The sequence below is a fragment of the Melanostigma gelatinosum genome (assembly GCF_949748355.1).
Source record: "Melanostigma gelatinosum genome assembly, chromosome: 3".
Taxonomy (NCBI): Eukaryota; Metazoa; Chordata; class Actinopteri; order Perciformes; family Zoarcidae; genus Melanostigma; species Melanostigma gelatinosum.
In genome coordinates, this window is record NC_136636.1 from 20,339,989 (window position 1) to 20,365,380 (window position 25,392).

At 40.9% G+C, this 25,392-nt stretch overlaps 1 protein-coding gene across 1 annotated transcript in view; it reads left to right on the plus strand.

Annotated features, from left to right (window-relative positions):
- Nucleotides 1-25,392, plus strand: part of cdh22 (cadherin 22) — a gene marked incomplete at both ends in the record, with an annotated part of 91,419 nt that overhangs the window by 25,531 nt on the left and 40,496 nt on the right. The window contains 5 exons of the mRNA XM_079266384.1: nt 12,358-12,477; nt 14,396-14,563; nt 16,375-16,556; nt 18,641-18,897; nt 22,722-22,858. Of these exons, the coding sequence (XP_079122510.1) occupies nt 12,358-12,477; nt 14,396-14,563; nt 16,375-16,556; nt 18,641-18,897; nt 22,722-22,858 (864 nt within the window). The remainder of the gene's footprint in view (nt 1-12,357; nt 12,478-14,395; nt 14,564-16,374; nt 16,557-18,640; nt 18,898-22,721; nt 22,859-25,392) is intronic.

Below are 25,392 nucleotides of genomic sequence, written 5' to 3' on the forward strand. Positions count from 1 at the left end.
TTACGATGGGCATGGGCACTGCTGAATAATCACCCTCAGCACCAAATGTGTATTAATCCACAGCTAAAAATAATCCCCAACAAATGTACTGTTTGAAAGGTTGGAGTAAAAATTGCTAAAAACTGTAATGCCCAGCTGTTTTATGGATCTTACTTAGTCTTCTCTGAAAATCAAACTATATTTGTGTAACCTGTTTTGAATTTACAGAATTACAAATGGATTTTTGGCTGAGTGCTGCATGCAGAAGGTTAATCAGAATTAATTGAGAGACGGACACATGCATTGCTGGTTTTAGTCTGAACACCAGCCCTATAATTGTGATATGCCCTTTGAGCTATCTCAACAACAATCTACCATTGTTTTAATTTTTTTCCCAACTGTAGGCAGCTCTTCTATTTCTTTTTTGCATTGCCCGACAATACTGTCCGTCAACACCATACCATGCAAGAATGCTGTCATCTTTAACAGTATATATAGACGTGATTTCTTCACCTTTCCCGTGTGAACGTGCAATCTACTCAAAACCTTGTAACAATCAGTTCTTTTTATGTCATTTTTGACACAACTCCTGTGAATTGACACCGGGTTGTTTTTTTTGCCGTATTGGAAGCCGGTTGCAAGCGTCAGCCGCACCAGTGATATGCTCACTGTGCTGTTTTAAGCCCAACCGTATAGAAAACTGCTTTGGAAAACGTGAGGCCACAATTGTAAGAAAGTAATCAGTAGTCAGCTGCCTGAGGCATATTCATTTTTAGTTATCACTCCTGTCATGCCCCCCAGTGCCGGTCTCTGTCATAGCTTTGCCGCCTCAAACCCTCCCTCTTTATGCAGAGGATTCCTGCGTGCCTGCCTGCCTGCCTGTCTGTCTGCATGCTTGCTCAGCATCTGCTCCAAAAAATATAATGTCGTTTTCAAGGGTTGGTTAACTCTGAAAAAGGAGAAGAGAGGGCAAATACCACACGAGCAGCAAAGATGATGATGATGAAATGTGAGGGCCTGAGCTCTGTGTTGTCCTTTGGAAAATGTGCTGCTAATGAAATTGCAGTCTTAAATCAAATTTGTAGTGCATGGGTGATTGAATGTTGCTTTGAGAACCTTGCATGTCGTTATGTTGGGAAAGATGAGGGAACATGGATGGAGTCACGGCAGAATGCTAGCTGTGTCCTCTGACTCATGATGAAGACTGTGACAAATTGATTTAATACAATGTATTGGTAGGACATCCTGGACTAAACACAACCAAACAAAAACTGACTAGAAGATGGCTTAGGGACTACCCATATTAATTACAGCCCTAATAAATATCTTTTCTATTTCTTTACTATACAAATTCCAAATATGCGATATGTAGTGTAGTTGGAGCAAGCTGAGACAACAGTGTGGCCCAGAGGTAAAGTGCTTCACTGACATATGATGATTTTCTGGCTCACTAATGACCACCAATTGCACGGTGTATTTTTAAATATTGTTGCTGAGAGAATTAAAACACATTGTGATAACAGTCAACCAAGATTGGTTCAATTTATTTATTAATTTCAGTACATTTGACTGACTTTTTGCTTCACCTCACTCCCTTTACACGGGCGTATGGGTTTGGTTTCTTCATTGGTGGGAACACATACACTTTATTTTCTGCATTCTAGGGAATTCTTCTACATCAATTGATGGTGGAAATGTCTTTAATCAGGAGAGGTAAACACAGAATTCAGGTATGTTGAGGTGACATTCCAAAATATAACGGTATATATATATATATATTGCGTTCAAATATGTATTCTCCTGCAGATAATGTTTTTCTCATTTTATGCTATCTCTGCTAAGTCAACACATATCTAGGCATGATTTCCTCTTATCTCCTCTTTTTTGTGTTTTATTTGGGGCAGTCGGAGCCTCCTTAAATGTGCATGTCACACTTTAATTTATTTATAACTCCCTGGAATTAAATAGCCCATAATATGTGTTTCAGCAATATTTCATGTGCAATACTCTCTGCACATTCAAAACAGATGCCATATCAAACAAATATCATATTTGTGTTCTCTGAGATGTCGAGAATGAAGTTGTAGTAGATTGAGAAAAAAAGTTGTAATATTAAGAGAATAAAGTGTCACAATTAAAAAACAATCTGAGCCTGTAAAACCAAAACTAACATAAATCTGATCAGGCATGAATCCCACCATGGTGTGGCTTATTGTTAACTTCACTCCCTCCGATAAAGTGCCGGCTAGATCCACTTTGTACCTATGTAAACAATAACCATTCCACAAGCACCATTGATCTCACATTCCTTAAAAAATAAATAAATCAACTCCGCTCAATTGTTCATCAGCACTGCCGGACCATCACATTCCCCACCTTCGGAGTACAGAGAAGAAGGCCGGAGTGTATGCTACTGATCAAGCTGTGGAGCGAACCACTGCTGATGAAATTATTATTATCGGTTGTAAAAATCCAATAGCATTAAACAATGGCACTACAGCGTGTCAATAATCTTTAGTCATTACTTCCAATATTGTGCTTAGCCTATATGACCAAGTATACGTTTTTAGTTTTCATGTAGTTTTTGTGTGTAAAATCGCTGCAGTGAACACTCTGGCAGGTGGGGACACCGCGATTCTGCCTTCTCCAGTCACCTCACCTGAGCAGATAGCTGTGGATAGCTGTCAGTTTCAAGCAAAACCTGAGATTGGGAGCATTTCTATTGCCTCTAAACGGCTCTCAACATGGTGACGGTGCTATCAGCGCAAACTACAATGCAGCAAAAGTGCTGACAGAGCTAACAGTGTTTACCTGAGGGGGAAGCGGAGGGTGGGTGTCAGTCAGGACAGAATTGTCAGCAGCAGCCGTGAGCTAAGTGGGGCAAGCTCAAATGCACTGAAAGCTGATGCGGGCAGCCCCACGATGTCAACAAAACAAGCAGAAGCTCTGATAGCAATACACACAGAGGGAGAGCGACTTCATTCCCTGCTCAGGTAGACATTACTGCACTATATATTTACATGAATATAGTTTGCTTCTATATTAATGGTCAGAATGTTAAATACAGCTCCTAAAGGAAATGAAGAAATTAATAATAGCATTATCGGTCGATTTGATTTATGGATGTTCACTTACAAACTAACAGGTCATCCTTCTCTTTGTGGCTCACCATCCATCGTATATTTTGTGAATAAAAATGGACCTAGCATAATGTAAATCACCTGCGATTTGAAAAGCTAATGATGCCTGATGTCCATTTGCGAGGTAATCTGAGATTTACAGGTCCGTTAATTTAAAACACCCGTCCTTCCATTATAAAAACATCAATTTCATATCTGGCAAAAATGGTAAATGGACATCATACAGCGCCTTTCTAGTCTTCTGAACACTCAAAACACTGTTTGTCAAAATTCACCCATTCCCACACACACACACACACATTCATATGCTGATGGCAGATGCTCCCGTGCAAGGTGTCACCTTCCCATCAGGATCTAATCTAAATGTTCATTCACATACACTCACACGCCAAGTACATGAGTAACCACAGCAACAGGGATGCATTCACAGTCTCCGTTTACAATGTATTGCAACATGTTAACAAGCTCACATCTAATTACAACATTAGTTACCTTTAGTAACTCCAGAGTGTCGCTATTAGGTTCATCCCTGCACGCAATATTTTGTTATATTTAAAAATTGAAAGCAGCATTTTATCAACTGGTTTACGTGGAGCCAGAGGGGCCCACAGATTAAAGGGATATCCCTTTACTCATAGCGCACCCCCGTCGTCAGGTCCGTCAGTCATCAGAACAGGCCGCGGGGAAACGAGTGGTGGGGGTAGAGGCGAGGCAACGCAATCTGACTGAAAATGCCCCAGACTAGAGGTTTGAACGCGGGTGCCCGAAGACTCTCGCGCGCCTCGGAGGGTTGGATCCCCACCTCAGCTATAGACGAGACATTTTTACTCATTTCTCCATGGAAAAAAAAGGTACCATTTGAAAATTGTGAGGAATAATTAACATTGACATGTGATCAGACAGTGTCTTCACATATATTATTATTAAAAGGTGATCTGTGCAACTTTGTTATTCAGGAAGTTTATATCAAACAAGTAACCCTTTACTACTCAGTACCCTTGAAGTAGCTCTCAGCTTCAAAAAGGTTGGTGACCCCGGCACGAAACGATGATGATCGAATTAGAGGCACACCATACGTGCGTAATAGTGCAAGATCTGCAGCGCTCCGACAACCGTTAAACACATTAACACAGTCAGGGAGGATTCGGATGCATCTCGATAGAAACGGATGGAATAGCACGGAGAAGCCCAGGATGCCGCTGCGCAGATGTCTGCCAACGGTCCTTCTTCTGGGGAGAACAATGTATGACGATAAAGCACTTGTAGAGTTTGCAACGACGCCCTGCAGAGGCTCTACTCCTGCTGCACTGTATGCTTGTGTGATGGCAAATTATGTTTTGAAAGGCCACGCCTTGTGATTGCGCTCTGTAATGAACAAACAGTTCATTACAGAGATTTGCCCTATTGACTCCAAAGGAGGACCCCATAAGTGCAAGCAGCACCAGGTAAATCCTACTGTGGTGCTAGAGAGTGTGTGCCAGGTTTCCACCCCATCCAGAGAGGGACGCATCCCTCTCCCTACTGGGACCCTGAGTAGTATGCCAGGTCTCACTGCAGTGAGAGAGGAATGGTCACCGTTCACCTCTTGTTCTGCACTGGATCGAGGCTGAGGTGGCAGAACCACCTCTGGATTTTTCTCATATGGAGGAGTTCCAGGGGAGCGCAATACACAAACTAAGATCATAAAAACCTGAATGACCCAGACAAGAATTACCTAAGAGGTTTCGTGTTTGCCAGGCCTGGGGATCTGCCAATTGCAAATTTCAAGATATTCCCAAATGTCCATCTTTCTAGCTTCACCCAAAGTGCGCCGTGACCTCCAATGTGGGTTACAGTCATGATTTGTCATTTGTTCGTGAAATTTTCTTCGACGATAAATGAACATGGTATAAGTGGGATAAAGCCCTTGTAAGTGTTCACGAATTAATTCTTGATGAAGGACCCCTCGTTGGGCGTTACATACTGTCTATCATTTGTTTCTGGAGTCTTTTCATCCCTGTGAGGTTGCAAACCAACCACTGGAGAGGGTCTCTTGTAATGCCAATGAAAGGTTTTGTAGAAAAAAGCAATATTTAATCTGCATGAAGGATTATTTAACGTTAAGGTTGTGTGAACAACTTTTTGTCTTTGTCATTTCCCTCAGTAAGACATGAAAAAGACAGTGTCCTTGTGTTTTATAAGAAAAGCATGGTTGTAACTATATTCACATTGTCAATGAATGAAGATAGAGTTCTCTTTTATTTTGAAGGTTGGTCCATTAAAAACCAGAATAGTCAAGAGACGTCTTTTACTGTAATAACTAATACAAAGAATGTTCTCGTTTGATTTGATTTGCCATCTATTTTTCAGATTTGTTACTGTTTGGAATTGAGTTCATAATAGCATTTAATTAAAGTGTATTTGTTTTTGTCTTATTTTCTCTGTTGCCGACCTTCATCCGATGTTTTCTAATTATGTTTAAATGATATGTCTATTCCACATTCGCTTGCTGTTCCTTGTTCATCAAGTATGTGTTTTTTTTCCTCTTTGTACTTTTCCCCAAAGTGATGTTGAGTTTACAGATGCTTGAGAAGTGATCGGTGGAGTGAGATTTGTTTTAATCTTTGCATTTAAGACAAAAAAAAAAATAGCTGAAACTAACATGAGGTTTGTTTCGTGGTAATAACAATCGTAATACTATTTATTATGAGTATATTGTTGGCTTAGAAACAGACAGACACATTGTTTGTGGTTCAGTGTGATTATTTATTTAAAGAAATGTGATGAATAATTGTGACTGTAGAATTAAACAGAAATGGGAAACTATTTCTTTCCTATTCTTTGCTGTCCGGTACCACTGCCACTAACCTTCATGAAAAACAACTTTTCCGTGGTTGTTATATGTTGATACCAGGTAGCTAGCGTCGGATGACATTTTGGGCAAATATTTATGTTTTGGAAAGCATCATTAATATTTGAATTGGATGCATCTTTCTTCCCTTTGGTTATTTCCAGCCATGGAAAGTGTTTAAATATGTATGTAGCTTTGAGTTACGCCTCAAAAGTTTTTAAAACCCAGAGGCTGAAGTACTGTCGAACTAGTATAATGCCCAACAATACTACATGGGTATAGTTTGGCATATTGTAAGCATTGGATGGATTGAGTTTTTAGACACAATGTCTGAGACACATACTGCACAGACATTATTGGCAGTGACACAGTGGCACCCCAAGCTAATGCTTATGCTCCACACGCCCAGCTAATATTGAAGTAATAAAGACAGGCCTTTTCCAATTTTAAATCAGTATTACACCGTGTTACAACATGCATACTGAGACATCCGTCACTTTTTTTTGTCAGTCCTTATGTGAGCTGACTGACAAAGCAGCACAGTTTGTTGGGTTTGAAACCATTTAGTCACAGAGGCAGACATCCTTTCCTACCACTCAAAGGTCGGGTGACAGCAAGGGAGTCTGGTGGAAGTGTGGCTAGGAGGGGCAGCTCTTGATGCTGGAATCACAACAGGGTGAAACGTTTCCACGGAGCTAATCCTGTGATTGATGTGGTTCCATTAGAGAGGACCTGAGGACCTTTGAGTGGCAGAGATGTGGCACGACACGACATCTGTTCCATAGCCTCTAACCTCAGGTAACGCTGACTGACAAGCCACCGTGTCCAAAAAACAACAGGCAGGCAAATAGCAGCCTGATAACAGACATTAAGCTGACCACTATCCTCAGCTATTATCTACTAATGATACAAGTTGATTTAGTGTAGAATTACCAAACACAAAGAACTAACAACGCATTATTAGCCTTGGACTGGCATTTATCTTATATATAATGGCAGGTAGGAGAAATTGACAAACTGCTCGGGCCATTTAACGTCAGGGATATGTTTTTAAGAAAATGTCCTGCATTTGTATCAACATCTGAGGCTTTCTTGCATTCCTCAATACCTCTAGACGCGTTATCGCTGTAAATGCCATAACACCCAGTGCATTTTACAGGATTATTTTAATGTAACTAAATTTGAGCAGTTTGTCTGTGGACCAAATGTTAATTTCAACTGAAACTATGAGGATTTCAAGAATCAAGCACACTTTTTTGAGGATAACGTGACTTAGCACACAGTTCCTAAATAAGTTAAACATCAGCAGTATCTGTATCGGATGATTTGCTCCTGGAGAAGATATCTACTAGTAAACTGGTGCTTCATTTTCAAAATGTTCTGAAATGAGTTAGGGAGATAGACAAGACTGAACGCCAACAGAGCAGCACAGGAGAAGCCTGGATGCAAATGCCCCCTTCCTGCCTTATTATTACCAAAAGGTAATTATTATGTCTGATCATGGCCTTCTCTTACCTTTTGTTCACTACTATTTACACACAGTATAATCACTGCTTTTGCTTACTGTCTAAAATGCTTCCTTTTCATTTGCTCTGGGTCGACTCACTGGCTCAGATCTGCTCTGTGTCTGTAAGTTCACCAGTGTGCCGGCATGCTTCAATAAACTCACACCACCACAGCCATTTCTGAGCTGGACTTGAATGGTTTTCTTCAACACACCCAAAATGATTTTTTCGATCTTGTTTTGGCAAGTGCCCTGTACACATGCAGCAAATTATAGTGTAAAACCAAACACTAAGAGGCCCTTGTTGTAATTCAACAAAAAGCATAAAGCATTCAGTTAGGGGTACTTTTGTGGACAATTGTTCCAAAACAATGGCTTATTTCCTTTGATTTATCTCTTCCTGTTCGTTTGATCTCTCTCTCTCTCTCTCTCTCGCTCTCTCTCTCTCTCACCCCTCAGCATAGTCAGCTTGAGAGATAAATCCCCCCCACTCCTTTTGTATGTAATGTGAGACCGCCACAAGTGGATTAAAGTAATAATCACCCTTCCTGTTGCTGTGGTCCAGAGAGGTTGCCCAGGAGGCTGCACATTACTGCAGTCAACATTAGGACAGCTGGGGTCTGTCATGCTAACCGAAGATGAGATATCTAGAGCAGCAGAATCACAGGAGAGAGCAAAGCGACAAGGCAGGAGCAGCTTACAATCAATATTCTCTGCCAACCTCCTTTATGTATATGACCAGTAACATCCACCATTATGTGCCTAACCACAGTGCTTGACATAATTTATTTGGGCTGATACGTGTGTGTGGCCTTGTGTATGAATCAGTGTGTATGTGGCAGAGAGAGGGCTGGAGAGAGAGAGAGTGATTCAGTGTGTGAGGAAGCATGGCACGGTTGATTCACATAGTGAAATGAATTAGGGCTTTTAATTGTTTCATTGTTGTAGAGATATCAAGCAAAGCATCGACACAATCTAAAAAGTGTGATACCTGGCAAGCAGGCCATTGGCATTCATGACATGGCAGATTTTTCTCCCCTTTAGTTGTCATTCTCGCTCACCCTTATTTTCTCTCCCCGCCTCTCTCTCTCCTGGGGCATTTATGTGGACGAGAGAGGAATGAATCACAGTGGAAGTAGTGAAGAAATAACTTTTCATGTGAAAACACCTCGTTTTTATGGCTTTACTAAATGATCCATAATGCGGGCGGGGAGCACTCAGTCCTGCAGATTAAGGCGGGTCGTAGCGGGAAAAGAGGCTCAGTGCCGCAGCCGTTAGACCCCTCCACTGAAGCTCGCACCAGTACCACACCAGCTGAGATAGGCACAAATCTCTTTTATGAGGCTGCCTCTTAAATAGCTGTCAGTCTAGTGTCTCACACGTGGCAAACTCCTCCAGCTCCCCTCACAGTAATTGAACCATCTCCCAGAGAGCTGAAATAGTGTGGGAAGCCATTCCGACAGCCTGTGTTGATACCATTAAACCAAACTTGTGCATAAATCTAACGATATAGCTGTCTTCGCCCACCACGTAATCCTCCGCGCCCAGAAAAACAAGCCTACTTCTTACTCCATTTAACCAGAGATGGTCCCAGGGTTACTTTGCATCTGAATGTTATTTACATAATCCTTCGAGAGAAACAGTTTGCTTCTTAAAGATCATTTGCAACACAGACTGTATGTTAATATGTTGTGATGACTGTTGCTTCTGTCTTGTTCTTCCCACCATGTCAACGTTACAGAGGTATTATGTGTACCAGTAAGAAACAGACTAATTCATACAAAGATTCATAGAAAGGACTAATGTCTGAGCTGCAAATTCTAAGCATATTGTCTTTACGTCATTAGTTGCTAAACTCACATACCTACTGGGACTTTTTAGTGCATTAAAGAGGTGTTATACTTTAATAATAGAATTATATAAACATGAATAATATAATAGAAGTGGTAAGAATCGTGAAATAAACAGCTGGTATTCAACCCCCATTTTGCTCTGCTAGAGGGTTGAATGATTGGCCCAGCCCGGTACTCGTTAAAGTTGCACGGCAATGAGAAACCTTGCAAAACACTGTTCTCATGAATGCTTTGGTGAATGCTAGGGAAACAACAAAAAAGGAATTTGCTGTCATATGATTTAATTATTATACTGAAAATCACTTCTGTTGCATTTGAGAGAATTAGCATTTGAAAATTAGCACGTTGCTGTCACCCAGGTCACCCAGTACTATAATAAACAAACACACACACACACACACACACACACACACACACACACCTGGCTACACCATTTCAGTAAGAAGAGAATATCAACCATTGATTGATAACAAAAAGTTTGAAGTGATGTTTAAATATGCAATAACAGCACTAACAGAAGGTATAATTGACTGGGTCATTCAATTTCATCATTTGTGTTATTGCATAGATATGTTGAGAAAAAATACAGTTTTGTTGTATAATGAAACCAAAAAAAACTCATCCAAAACAAATGTGCCCATCAGGGGGAATAAAGAGAAACAAACCTGTATATTTTGGGAATTAAAATTATTATTGCTACGGTGCGTGCTGTCTCATCTGAGAGCAATTTGTGATTGAAGTTTTAGCTGATGAGAGAAAAACAACTCTTGAGCGAATGAATATCTGGAGCTTCTCTCCATTAGACATACTTCTCTGATTCCAATATGCATTACATTCGAATCTGAGAAAGTCAATCATTTTTATTGGATTCCCACAACTCCATCAACAGTAGAATCTGCTTAAGTGAGATTCCAACCACGCCAACAGATACTGTAAGTAATGATTTCTCCCACTAAAAACACGGATGCAGACCAGAGCTTTAATAACAACCCAAGTGACCAAACTCCCTGGTTCACTTCTCTTTTTAATATAAACACAATAAAGAAGCATTTGCATTTATATAGTTATTCCAAGCCATCTGACGTTGCTGCAAGCCTTTACCCAGACACAGCTGAGCATCAAACTGATTGTTACCTGGGGAAAATTAAGATAAGGGAGTAATCCCATGGATGAAAATGACCCACAGCGGTAAGGCCATCCATGTAGGCAGAATTAGCTCTCCCCTTCCTGCTGCCAGTAATGAAAATACAGCCTTGTGTTTTCAATATGATAAGGACGATATCTCACTCATCCCCCAACTGAGATGCAGCTTATCTTGATCTTCTAAGGATCAGGGTGGTGTGCACTTTGGTATGTTTGGATGGAGTAATGACTGTATTGTACAACTCAGAATATGAATTAAAGGCTCATTCCATCCTATTTAACATGCAGTGCGTTTGAATCCACTGGGAGTGGCAATATATCAGAATACAAGGCTGTTGACGGTGCCAGAATTCATGATTCTTTGTAATTGCACATGCTGGAGGAACGCTGATCCACCCATCCCTCCATCCATTTCTGTGTGTCCTCACTTATCCCATTTCACACCAATTGTTTCTCAGGATAATTTATCTTTGAGCTAATTTGTCACATTCCCATGCAGATCAGAATAGCTGCAAAACTGAACAACTCTTATTGATTTCAGTCTTATCATCGACCAGGTAGAATACTGTGCCATATGCTGTTCATATGCTGTTCGAATGCAAACGGGCCAGTTCCTATCGACATAAAGGGGCGAAGAAAAGAGTGCTATCGGCGACAGTAACAGGATACTGATCAGAGCTGTCTGATTTAATGGCCAGCTGACTTTAATGATAATCCACTGGCCTCTCCTTCCCTCTTTGCCCCTTAAGAGCTCCATTGGATGACAGGAAACAAACAGTGCTCTGACACTTCCCTCTAATTAGCATCATTAGCATATGGCCATTATGTGGCTGGACAGTAGCATGACAGGGCTCTGAGAAAGGCTTCAGCGGTGACCTTTGGTGGACAACACCAGCTGTCAGTAATTACCCGTAGCATTGGCCAGAAGCATGGAGACGAAGACCGACTTCATGTCCTTGAGGACCTATGGCGCCCAGTAACGTCTCCCTTTTTATATTATTTTTCCTGAGAGTGAAATTATTTATAGAAAAGAAAATGGTCATTTGCTGAAAGGCAAGTATACAGTTGTTTCTTAACCGAAAAATGAAGTTTTAAAGGCTTTCGGCCGAGCTTTCACTAAAATGCGTGACTAAATGGAGAGATGTGCCAGCCTATTTGCTGCCATAGGCTTGTGTATGCATACTGTTGACAAATATACTACTCTGGAAATAATTACTTTAACACCTGCGCCACAAATTCAAATTGTGAGGCTTCATGCGAGAATTATTCTATTCTCTGCCTAAACGCGGTAATCATAAGTAATTGTTTGTTGCAGATTTCTTCAGCTTCTAACAGTCTTTCACGATAACTGTTGACTTCATGCCTCCATGTTTCCTTTCATCTCTGAGTGCAACTTCCTTGCCGGTGAGAGGCAAAGACAGCTCTGAGCATCGGTGTAGTGAAAACATAATAACAAATTTGTTTAAAAAACGAGACAAAATAGCTACCTCGTGCAGGGCTATCTAAATGCATTAACCTGCCTCTGCCAAATAGAATCAGAGTATGCATGTGCACACAAACAGGTCTCGGCACAAACTCATTCACATTCATTGCTGTTACTTTACTTGTGAGTCCCCCATATAAATGTGCTGCATTCCCTAGCTCACATGCCTTAACCGTAATCATCACATCTGTGTACTTAACCCCAACTTTTACCCGTCTCTCTTAACCTTGACCGAAACCAAGATCTTTGTTGAACCATAGCAACAAGACAGACATACAGACTCATGGCATAAACATCCACATTCCCACATCAGCACTTCCACAGTGTACAATTCCAGCACTTGTCTAAAGTTTCCCCAGTGGCCTCCTGGCTCAGAAGCTTTTATTTATTTATTTTTTTGACAAAATGTTGTCTCTTTTCAACAGGAACATCCGTGATGAAGGTTACTGCATCAGATGCTGACGACCCTGCGTACGGCAGCAGTGCCAGAGTGGTGTACAGTGTACTGGATGGAGAAAAGATTTTCACTGTTGACAGACACACAGGTAAGAATGAGAACAGCAACATATTCAGCCATCCTTACTCCTGCTACTTTGTTTGTGCTTCTTCTCTTTTGCTACGAAACATGAATCAATGTCAAACCCGGAGACCACAATTCCCAGATCAATCACAATTCTGTGGCCAAATCCATATCATCAATTTGCCAAAAACAAGCATCTTATAAAGTTTCGGCCAATAACTAATAATAGACACAAAAAACAACAACTAACACCTGCATACTTTATCTGGAAATAGAACATATTTCTTCTCAATTCGTATAGTAGCCAAGATCCAAATGGCAGGACAGATAGTTTTGTAGAATTAGATTTACATTGCCTCGCGAGATAAGAACAGAAATGCAATTGATATAAGTAAAAAAATACTCGAACATCATCCTTTTTTAATATTAATGCAATGCATTATCATACTGAGGCTGCTCTATTTCACAGTTGGCGTATGCGGCCCTATTACTGTGTTAAATTGGTTAATTGGTTAATGTTAATGCTCCTTGATATGCATTATGGATCGCATAGATTTAACTAACTCCATGTAGACCCATCTACATATAGTCTCTACCATGATGTTGGAGCAATGGTGCTGTATACTAGCTGCGGATTGGGCCTGCACCTGTGACAACCCTAATTTAGATGCATCCCCTCTGGCCTTTGGTGGATGAAAGAGGAGCATGTCATCTGTCTCCCTCCTTGACTCCAGTGCTGCATGTACTATATTTTGGCTACTCATAGAACATGGCCCTGGGCTAAATGTGAATCAGTGAGTTGTGTACCCAACACAATGCAAACCTTTGGGAGTGAGACAGCACACCAAGCCCAGGAAATGCATCAATAGATTCTGATGTGGAAAGTCCCAAGGGGTAAAGTGGAATTATATTACTATTGCACAGTAAACCAGCCAGCTACTGATGCTGCTGCTACTGGGCCAAGAATGAGAATGTCTCTCTTAAACCAAGAAGGACTATGTGCTAGTTTGTGAGAGCGACACATATAGATAGAGAGACCACAGTACTGGCTGTTTGAGTAACCAAATATAGTTTTTATGGAAACTTCAGGTGGCAAATGCCATATTTGTTCGTCCTGATGACAACAAGACATTGTGGTCCAGAGTCACATCGAACATATCATCTCGAATTGTCTTCAATCCGAGTTGAGAGATGACCTCTACAACCGGATTGCGTCACAGCTATGTATAAGCTAAATCGTTGTCAGACGATAGTCGTTGTGTTCCAAAATGTTATGGTGGCAAACAAGTTTAGCCTCTTCTGCCCCCCACACAGACTGTTTACCTGCCAGCCACCGAAGCCTCCTAAACAATAGTACTTGGACTTCAAACAGACTTCAAATGGAACCAGAACGCTTCTGATGCCAAAATCTTGTTCTGTTGCCTACAGATTCTGTTTTCTGGAGTGAACAATGCCATTACATATAGTTTTTTTTCTCTCTCTCTCTCTCTCTCTCTCTCTCTCTCACACTCTCTCTCTCTCTCACACTCTCTCTCTCTCTCTCTTCTAACTCACTCACTATATTATATCACTTTCTCCATGTCCCTTGCTTGCTCTAGTTTTAGTGCAGTCTTACCTACCATGGATGAGTTTTGATGCCAGTCAGTGTGGCTGAGGCATGCCTTCATTCCACCCCTATAAATTAGTCCTTTTAGCTGAGCCAAAAAAAATGTTGTATGAGCAGAGGTGCAACTGTGACACGATCTCTTCAATCCAGCCAGCCTGAGGAGGGGAAGTGGAATGTGCTGCACATACATTGTATGTGTCTCCATAATACAGTGCTTATATAACTGCTAACCACTAATGCAACCTTTCCCGTGACCTCACTTACGACTCCTACTTTCCCCCACTCTCTCGCTCTTTGTCTGTCTCCTTCGATCTCTCCTCCATCCCTCACTCATTAGGAATCATCATGACAGCAGTGGCGGATTTGGACCGTGAGACACAGGATCGTTATGAGTTGGTCGTCAAGGCAACAGACATGGCAGGACAAATGGGCGGCCTCTCCGGCTCCACCACGGTGACCATTGTGATCACAGATGTTAACGACAACCCGCCACGCTTCCCACAGAGTGAGTGTCTCCTGCACATGATCTTACTTTAGGGCAGTGACAGAGACGGTGAGACACAGGTAGGAAATGTCTGAGAATGTAAAAGACCGAAATGAGAGTTAAGCGATGGAGGAGTGCGCAATGAGCCGACACATAGAAACACTGAGAGGATGATAAAGGACACGCAATATAGTTTGCAACCTGCTGGCTGCTGACACCAATATGCAGTGGCAGCATCAGAGACCATATCGAATGGCCTGTGTGTAGTCCAAGAAAATCAACAAACTTAAATTCACGAGTCTATGAACCTGTAGCACCTAACAAAGTGTGGAGAATTGATACGTTCCTTTTAAGACCTTTTAAGCGAGGCTCAAGAGAGGACTGAATCAATACTGTTTATTGTTCCCTCATCGTAATGTTACGTGTTTATGATGGTCAGGTCGTTTTGGGGCTGAATAGCTTTTACTTATCTTTTAATTGCACAGATGCGTAACAGGTAAGAGGTAAAACATGCAGCTCACCACGCAAAGAGTTCAAAGAAAGTCTCCTTAGAGCAAACAGCTTCAAGACTCTCGTTTATTTTTTGACATATTGGACCAACAGAAGTACTTGTAGTACAATAAAAAGTGAATGTATTTAAAAGTCAGATTTCCCTAGCCGCTAATGTTCTTCCCAATTACTTGCATGTTATTAATATATTCATGAATAAAATACTAAAATAGTTGGCCACTTCCTTTTCTTGCCTTCATTTCTACTCTTCATTTTGCCCACTGTTACTTCTGTTACAGCAGAGGGAACAGCATCTGACAACCTGGTGGATTGTATTTGATATGCCGCCACACACCTTTTCTTATTTCTGTACAAATCATTTTTTTCCATCTCAGTAAATCATATTTATCCAGTCAGAGGGATAAACCCTGCAGGATTATAGTATCGTCAGTGTGTGTGGTGTGAGGGAATAGAAAGAGATTGGAAAGCAGCTTCATAAATAAGATGCAAGGGAAGATGACGTTCTGTATGTGTAAGGACTTTGATGTGTTCACATACAGTTTCATCTGTTTGCTTTCATCTTTGTGTCTTCTTCATAATGGACTCTGGCAGATCGTATACCTTTTCTTCAGTCTGTTCTGTCATTTGAACAGAACTTCAGATTTAGGATTGCCTACATGTGTCAGCACAAATATCAGTCATCATATATTTGATCATGCAGATTACTAACTATAAAACTGCTTTGTTGTTGTTATCTTTTATTAATGCAATTTCAACACAGTTACAATTGATTATTATATTGATGTAATTATATTTTAACAGGGATACAAGTAGGGCTACTGTTTACTGTCATGTGTTCAGATGGAAGACATTGATGTGTACGGATAACATATTATTTTACACACTCCCTTTTATGTGAATGCAATAGTCACACCTACAATAACCGCCTGAGGTCTACTTGTTGCTGTTCATTCATTACAATCCCAACTTCATTTTGTCACTACCCGTCTCTTTCTCTCTTTAGCTTCTTTATCTTTGTTACTCTCTCATCCCTTCCTCCTCCTTCTTTTCTGTTTCTGCTCCCAATCCATCTCCTCTACCACTATTCTCACTGCCAACCTCTCCACCTACAGCCATCCATCTATCTTTCCTCCACTGCCGTTGTTTTTCCTCTTCTTCTCCACGTCGCCTTTGTCTCTCATCCTTCCTCTTTTGTGGTGTTCTATTACTCCTACGCTGGTTTTTCTTTCACGTCTTCCCTCTGTTGCTTTGCTAAACCAAACTATCCTTGTTTTATCCGTCAATGCGATTTCCACCTTCGGCCGCCTACTCCATTCTACCAGAGATGTACCAGTTTTCTGTGTCAGAGGGGGCCGCTGTGGGGACACCTGTTGGACGGGTCATTGCAACAGATGCAGACATGGGAGAGAACACAGACATGAGCTATCTGATCAAAGAGGAAGGGGAGCTCTTCAAGGTCACCACAGATGTAGAGACACAGGAAGCTGTTATCTCCATCAAGAAGGTACAGTTCACTTAAACGAATGCTGCACTGCTGTTTCTGTTTTCTGTTAAGCCGATATTGATTTTCACCAGTAAAAAGGCAAAAAAAACAACAACATACAAATACTGTTTATTGCAAACACAATATCTGGTTATTATTATTGGTTAGTCTTTCCTCCACAGCATGCCACCAATGAGGTAAATGATCAGGCTTAGAGATATTCCTTCCTGTGTTTCAAATTATAAACGAGAATCAAGAGATGGCGTGTTTGCGCTGGAAAAGGGTAACTCAAAAATCTAAGTAGTTACCATCACCAGGTATGCTAGTTTTTTTTGGTGATTGGGATTATTTTGGCTAGAAATCAGCAAGTGACTGGGCATCTGCTGCTTGACAATCAACAAAAATAGTTTCGGGTCTTTTTGCTCACAGCAGTTAAATCTTTTTAGTCAATAAGCTGAACAACTAATAGGCCCTGTTCCCGACAGAGGAACTCAATGCGCGTCTGAGGAGATGTAGAAAGAGAGATGATTGGTCTTTGATGATTGATGATCATTAGTTTCGCACGCGGGCCTGACAGGTACCGTCTGTGCCGAGTTTCTTCAAAACCGTAAAAAAAGATGCAGAATGCTAGCAGTAGTATCTTTTCATTGAAATACACAGATGTCAAAAGTGTTTCTCCTAAGTGACACATATTTGTTGTGAATCAGACCTAATAGCAGAATGGACATGCAACATTCAGCCAGCAGTAGTGTTTTGTGTCAATGGACTGTCAACGATGTCTTGTCGCTTTAGCTACCAACGGTGTTGACTTAGTGGTAAGCTGGTGATGCAGACGCAACAATAACTGGAAAGAATCCATCAACTCGAACAAGAATGGATACGTGTACACGAGCGGTGTAACGGACCACGGTTGATCCGTGATCCGTACGGATTACTCGTCGCAGTTCGGCGGATTAATTACACAGTTCAACGTTAACCACTGCGGTGAGAAATAAAGTTTATTGACGATCGTTATCTGACAATATTCAGTAAAATATGTGATTAAAATGAGTCTGGAGCCTTGTAGACCAGCTGCTATAATGAAACAACAATATGGATCTTCAATGATTGACAAACAATATAAGCGGCAAAAACTAAATGTGATCAGGGATCACTAAAAGTTATATTTGCTGCCTTTTTACTTTTGTATTGATCCGATTCGTGACTCTGACCCGTGATACGATCCGAACATTGAGTTTTATGATCCGTTGCACCACTAGTGTACACTAATACATTGGCTAAGTGCTGCTATCATTCATTAGTACTGTTACAATATTATGGCCATCAGTGTCAGTACTACACATGATGCCACTTTAAATGGCTAATATGTTAAAGCAGGGGTCTCAAACTCATTTTCACTCCAGGCCACATCAGCATCACGGTCGGCCTCGAAGGGCCGGTTGTAAATGTAACTACTCCTAACATATTGGCAAATAACTGTCTCTGCATTTGATTATTGTTTATTCAAGTGTAAACATATTGTACATGCAGTTATATAAGTGTAAAAATATATTTAAGCACATTTCTGTTATTATAACTTAAATCCTTTTAATTTAGGGTTCAGAAACCCACATTACTCTATCAAAGATCAAACTATTAAAGAAAATATCAAAGACAAATATCAAACACAAGTTATTACAATAACTTTGTTCAAAGCTTAAAATCCTTTCAAGGGTGCGTTTTGCACAATCCCACGTGAAGTATTTCATGTGTTTTAAAGCCACGTTTAAAGTAGTCTTCAATGTTCTCACAATACATTTCCATGTCAAATGTACAGTAACCAGCCAAAGAGCTGCTTCTATTTTTAAGTATCTCATCATTATGACTTTCTATCTCATAACTTCAACTTTCTATCTCATAATTTCGACTATGGGGATATTTTTATTGTCAAGTCTAACTTAAAAAAAAAAAAAAAATCTTTTCTTTTTTTTTTACTTTTTTTTCGCTGGCGGATTCGCGGGCCACATAAAATGATGTTGCGGGCCGGATTCGGCCCGCGGGCCGGGAGTTTGAGACCCCTGTGTTAAAGGAAACAATCTTGAAACAGAATCTTGTTTTTCTTTCAGCCACTGGACTTCGAGAGCAAGCGCACACACAATGTTGTTGTGGAGGCAGTAAATAAGCATGTTGACCCCCGCTTCGTAGACCTGGGTTCCTTCCGAGACCAGACCATTGTTCGCGTCAGTGTGTCGGACATAGACGAGCCACCCATCTTTCAACCAGCAGACGGCACTATCATGGAGGTGCAGGAGGATGCAAAAGTAGGAGCGACGGTTGGCATCATCACTGCCAGGGATCCAGATGTGAAGAATAAACCTGTCAGGTATGTCAAGGGCTCTAAGGCCAAATCACCGAAAACTAAAATTCAGCCTATTATAACTATAACTATAACTATAACTATTAGAATGGTACAATATTTACTAGACTTGAGCTACTTGTGTCAGAAAAAAAGCTTATGGCAAAATTTCAGTCCCTTGAGTTGCATGTGAATTGTAAGTTTTACATGTTTGTTCTCAAACCTTGATCGGTGTGTACTGTCCATATGGATAACATCGGACAATGTGTTAACACAATCAGGGTCCACAATGGAATTCCTCCACGCCCAGATTCCTACACCGCCTCTGTGAAGGCACATCTCAGCTCCAGCTCATAATCAAGCAATTATTTTGGCAAAAACGTGTAAATGTGAGGTTGAAGCCCTATAAAAAGGCAAGGAATGGCTGTGTGTGTGTAGTTCCATTAGCTGCGGCAGAATGCAATATTAGCTATGGAAACTCACTCACTCACTCACTCACTGATGCACGCACGTTCGGATGCAAGCAATCGCTGGATTTTCCTTGCTTAGAAAATAATAATAATAATAATGCATAGAACAGACTGGTGCTTTAATGGATATCATTTCTTCTGACCCAGTATTACTGAGGCTGCTCTTGTGTGAATCTGTGATTTTATTGGATGATCATATTAAATGTGCCATTATTGAAACTCTTTTGTCTCTGAAAGAGTGAAACTATAGATAATATCAAAACAGTACTGAGATACTGTAGGCACAGAGGTGCTTACCGCAACAGTGGGTAGTCTGATAAAATACATCAACCAAAACATTGGCAATAAACTATTGCTGTGGAAAGATTACTGCTCAAAAGGAATAATAATATTAGAGAGCAATGTTTTGCATGACAATGACTACTTTGTTTTTATATGACTTGGACTCTGCAGCACTGTCTCATGGACATTCAATCTACAAACCTACAAGTGTGCACTTAGTGCACCTTGCATGAACTGTATATTACTTTACGACAAAATGTCTACGATGAAAAATGAAAACTCTAAAGAACAATAACTCACTAGTTGCAAGGAAATGCACAGGTAGCTTTTCCTTTTTTAACAATTCCTCTGAAAGATGGAGTGAAAGCCCAAGCAAACGGTGAATAGTGGGACTTGTACGACGGATGAAGCTGCGCTGTACGTCTCTTCTTGCTCTCAGATCACTGTGTGTGATAAAATCAATATCGTCTGGTAATCTTCTGTACCAAGGTCTGTGGTTTATATGTCCTCAGATGAGCAATTGCAGTGTGAGAGGGGAATGTAGATAAGGGCTAAGACAGTCTCACTGACAGAGTACACACAGAGACACGCAGTGCCTGTGCAAATTACCTCGATTAAAAATGCATGAGGCTCAGAGTTTCAGGTGTAAGAAAGTACAACACAATGGCAGAGCTGTCGTTCACCAGTGTCTTGGCAGCCTGGAGCTGAAAGTGTGCTTGTGACACGTGTGCAAGCACATATGAGTGTGTGTTTATGTGTGTGGGTGTGTGTGTGTGTGTGTGTGTGTGTGTGTGTGTGTGTGTGTGTGTGTGTGTGTGTGTGTGTGCATGTGTTTCAGTTAGTGGATAAGTGGGTGAGAGAGAGAGAAGTTGGCTAGGGGCCACCTACTGGGCAAAGTTAGTGATCTTGTGGCTTTAAGCATCTCTGAACTGAGTGATGACGTTTCAGTGCAAAATATGCATGCGCTGTGGATCTGATCAGCAAGACTAATGCTCTATTGCTAAGAGGTCTGCAATTGGAACCACTCCTCATGTAACAACTAAAACAGAGAAAGTCTCACATACCACGTTGCAAGCAGGTTATCAAACATCTGGCAGATGCACTTGTCAAAAGGTCTTCAATGCAAAACAAACAAGATGAAACAATTTCTCTAGTTTAAAGGACACAAATACTACTTAGCCTGGTGGGGATGTGGGTAACCATGTGTGACGCTGCCGAGTTTGGTCTTTGCGATGTAGGCGTCTTGTGTTGGAAAGAAAGTGCTTTTTTTATCCCAATGTTGAAAAGACTCAAAGGATTGTTAAGAGACTAAAAAACACAGGGATGATGTCCCCCTACTCCCATCCCACAAAAACTGTCATGTACTGGAAAGCAAGGATCATTTTTTGTTTACTTTTGAACAACAGTGGATGGTATGCACGTAGGGAGACACGGATGGCCAAAACCAATTCAGAGTTGTTTTTTTGGACTGTTGAAAACTGGACTGTACTGAAAGAAAAAGAAAGATAAAACAAGATATTGCCAGCACAACAGACCCTTTTACAGCAGACATCATAAAAAACAGCGACCTTCTACGGAATTATGACCGTTTCAGAGCACCAGGTTTTTCCAGTTAAACAAGTGAAGTGACTATGTTAGCTGGTGCCCGAGGTTGCAAAGAGTGTCTTGTGTAATTGGTTGGCGTAGATAATAAAGACAGATGAGTTATGTATTTGAAATTGATTGAAGGTTTATACTAGAGAAAACCTACATCTTCTGTTTTCCACAACTGCCGTCACTTCGAGCAACCATGGACACATTTGGCTGAGAGTCACCGGTTAACACGGTCACTCGTTAAACCCAAACACCTGTGGCATCTATAGCTGCAAGCTATTGAACATGTCTCTTTTGAGTTTATTGAGTTTTAAAACTCAATGGTCACCACAAAGAGTCTATGCCATTGTATTTGACGTAGTGTAAATGACCACAGATAACACAGTTGCAAGCATCAAGTGATTTGTATGTTAAAGGAGATAGAAATCTGTTGTAATTGTTCATTCTGGAGTGTTAATGACCAGCATAAATGTATTCCAGCCAAATCAAATCACTGCCCTGCATATGATGCAATGTCAGTTAAAGCAGTGTTGTACACTGACGGATAGAATGAACACACACATACACGTGGGCTGTTTGTATCGCTGTGTGTAACCTTTGTTCAGTCTCTTAAACACATGGTTCACTAAATGTTGACTGTTCACATGAATTCCCAGAGCAGATTATCTCCAGGTCATTGTAACAGTGAAAGAAATATTTCATATAATGACATGTGCTGATATGAATTAAATACGAATATGCAATGCAATTCTACATCCACACTATTTTGAAAATGAATGTGTGATCAGACACAATTTTTGTCCTTTTGCTGTTCTTTGTTCTCTTTTGTCTGTCAGTTAAGCATATAGTTCCCTTGAAATTGTTTTTTGATATACATGTGACCGTCATTTTCATGATACAGGAGACTGCTGGCTGGCATATTTGTCAGAGGGGCCTTAAGAGCTTATAATGCCCATGGGACATTATTGTGGTGTATGTGGGCATGAGTAAGCCAACCAACTGTGTGTGTGCGTGTGTGTGTGTGTGTGTGTGTGTGTGTGTGTGTGTGTGTGTAACTAAGAACAAAGAAACCTTTCAGCGGATTTTTGTTGACTCACCAATCTTTACCCAGCACCCAGTACCCCAGGAAGGAAAGTTGCATTTGTGTTTCTTTCTAGAGTGCACAGTGACAATTTAATGATTATATGCTTACTCTGAATCGGCAGATAAAGTGCTATAGCCACTTGCAGTTAAGAGACACATTGCAATATTAGGGTCACTCGACTGGTGACAAGTACCCGGTAAATTATAATTACCTTAACCATGGCCCCTTCTATATGAGTTGTTATTATTTAGTGCATTCCTAAGTAAAATCTCCAAGACTCCAAGTCCTTTTTTAACAAAAGAAAATGAATAACTTCATAAAATTACTTAAAAATTGAGATTCCTGTATAATTATTGACTCTCACCTTCCTCTCAGCTTCTCATCTTTAACATCTATATCTTATCTCGTGTATGTTGTTACAGGTTTTCCATCGATCGGACCACGGACCAGGAGATGATCTTTCATATCGATCCTGGATCGGGTGCCATCACACTGGAAAAGATTTTGGACCGAGAGACCGCAGGATGGCACAATATCACAGTGAGGGCTGTAGAAGCAGGTACATTACTTCCTATCGCAAACTGAGCTTATCACACATAATGGTTTGTACATCGTCATACTGTTGGAAGGAATGGGATATTACTTATTAAGTGGTTGTCGTTTCCCCTTGCCTAAGATTCTCAAGGTTGGTGAAAATACTGTGCAAAATCCAGTTCAACAAGTATGTATAATTACTTCCACCAGGTACATTCTGAGCCAAAATTAGTTTAAATAAATGTTAACATGTTGACTGTACGAGACATGCAGATTTTAAGATGACAAAACAAAGCCTTGATGAAATGTGCCATTAAGATAACACCAATATAACAGCAATGAATCTCATATCCCGGGTAAAACTAAATAAACGATAAATGACAAATCTTAGATAGATAAGGGGCAACTAAAACTACTCCAATAAAGAACATTTGTATTTGTTTTAAAAAGTCATGGCCTAGTTATTGAAAGTTAAGGAAAGTTGGAATTGCTCTGATGATTGGCAGGCTTTGCCTACCCAGTGCCTGCCAGTGATGACGGCTGTGCATGTTGAATTCGCTCTCCTAACGTTTGTCTTCTCCCACCAGGGTGATAAGGGGTGACAGACATCCTCAAACTGCTGTGATCATTAGCTTCTGGCATATTTACAGAAGAAGATCTTTGTGACTTTCAGCTTTGTGAAAGTGGGAAAGTAATGTAGGGCAGCAGAACAACACTTCAACAGGCAGTGTAAACTAAATGTATCAGCTGTGAACAAGATACGGTACGTTTCATTGAATTAAAATGAAATAACTCAAAAATTGGCACCGTCATTAACTTTAAGAAAATGAAATGTACAATAGTCTGCATTTAATGGAATTATTTTATGTGAGATGTAGTTTTAAATACTGTAATACCGGTCATCAAAATCACTCATGTAAACATAATGTAATACTCAACACATCTTTTGAGGAAACCATATAACCTACTTAGGATTGTGTGCATGATGTAATAATATTTCATTGTGATATGATTATGACATAAAATAAGCAAAACAATTAGAATAATAATAATTTCAGCGTATTGTGTAATAATTAGCTATTTTTAAAATATGCACTTTTTTGGTTATTGAAATCATTCTAATGGGGTTGCATCTGATCCTAAAAGTCACAGTTCAGATCGTATCACGGTTTTGAGTCATGGATCGGTTAGGATCAGCACATAAGAAAAAAAGGAACAAATATAACTTATAAATGCTCAGATCACATGTTTTTTCCGCCAATACCAATTATCGATAGCCATTTTATTTGTACTGTACTCTGCTTAGAGCTAATGTTAGGAAGTTAAACGGGTCATAATTCCCTCTCTTATATCTGTTATTTATTGCTGTGAAAACATCTCTTTCAAACATCTGTATATATTCTTTTGAACCGTATGAATGGAGAAGGTGTCAAACAGGAAGCTGCTGTACATATATTCTTGACACCCCACCAGACTAGACCGCCAACACTGCCAAGCTGCAGGTCGAATTCCCGCGGACCACAGTCGGCGGGGACTTTTTTCGCCTGCTTATCGGCTTGGAACATCTACTTATGAGGCCATTATGCATTTCTTGGATAGGGCCGACAACAACATTACCAAAGCACATGAACAGCTGTCCATTGCGTCTGTTGGGGGCTGTGTGTTCAACAAATCATGCCAATGCATAAACTGGGCAAAGCAGATGTAAATCTGCCTCCCTGTCCCCCACATAGGGGGGAAGACAAAAAACATTCAGCTGTATAACTTTTGACCAAAAAGAAGTCCTTAGGTTCTTTGGAACAAAGGAGGGGTTTGGTCTGAAGGTAGCCTAGCTATAGTCCCCGTAACGCAGCAAGCAACTGGGATGCACAGACTACAGATTACAGGACTGTCACACACTCTTTCAGCTGAGGTCAGTGCAAGGAAGACAGTGCAAGGACAACGCCTTCAGAGATGAATGCTCCAGAGGCTCAAAGAGACCCTTCACTGCCATTGGGGGAGGCAGGTATCACCGTGCGTTGTCTACTGACCCTCTGATAGAACAGCGCCACGAGAGGGTGGCCAAAGACTGGTCTGGTGGCATGAAGAAATGGCTGCTGCATACACTTAAACATTGGCATGAGACAGCCCTCAATCCACCATACACTGCAAAAAGGAGAGAATAGACCCAACTGCACAGGACAGGGGATGTAGCCTCCTTTCCATGCATCCGCATTGGAACCCTGACCACTTTTACCCGAACATGCAATGGTGAATACCGCTCCTGCCACCTGGATGGTCTGCACAACCTGCAAAGACAGTGAAGCCATCCTGAGCCTGTCCCTCTGAGGAGCCAAGCCTGGAGAGGATGGCCCAGGGTGGGCAACGCTCCTATCGCACCCGCCTCCTGAGACAGTGCCCTCCAGAACTAGGGGATGGTCCAGGGCTGGGTCATCATCTTAGGAATGTACGCATACCATAGCGCCGAGCAGCGACCTGGGGCTACCAGAATGACTTTAAAACTGCTCTTGCCTCACTCCCCAACAGCAAAGGAGAAGTGGAGCAGTGGAAAAAAAGCAG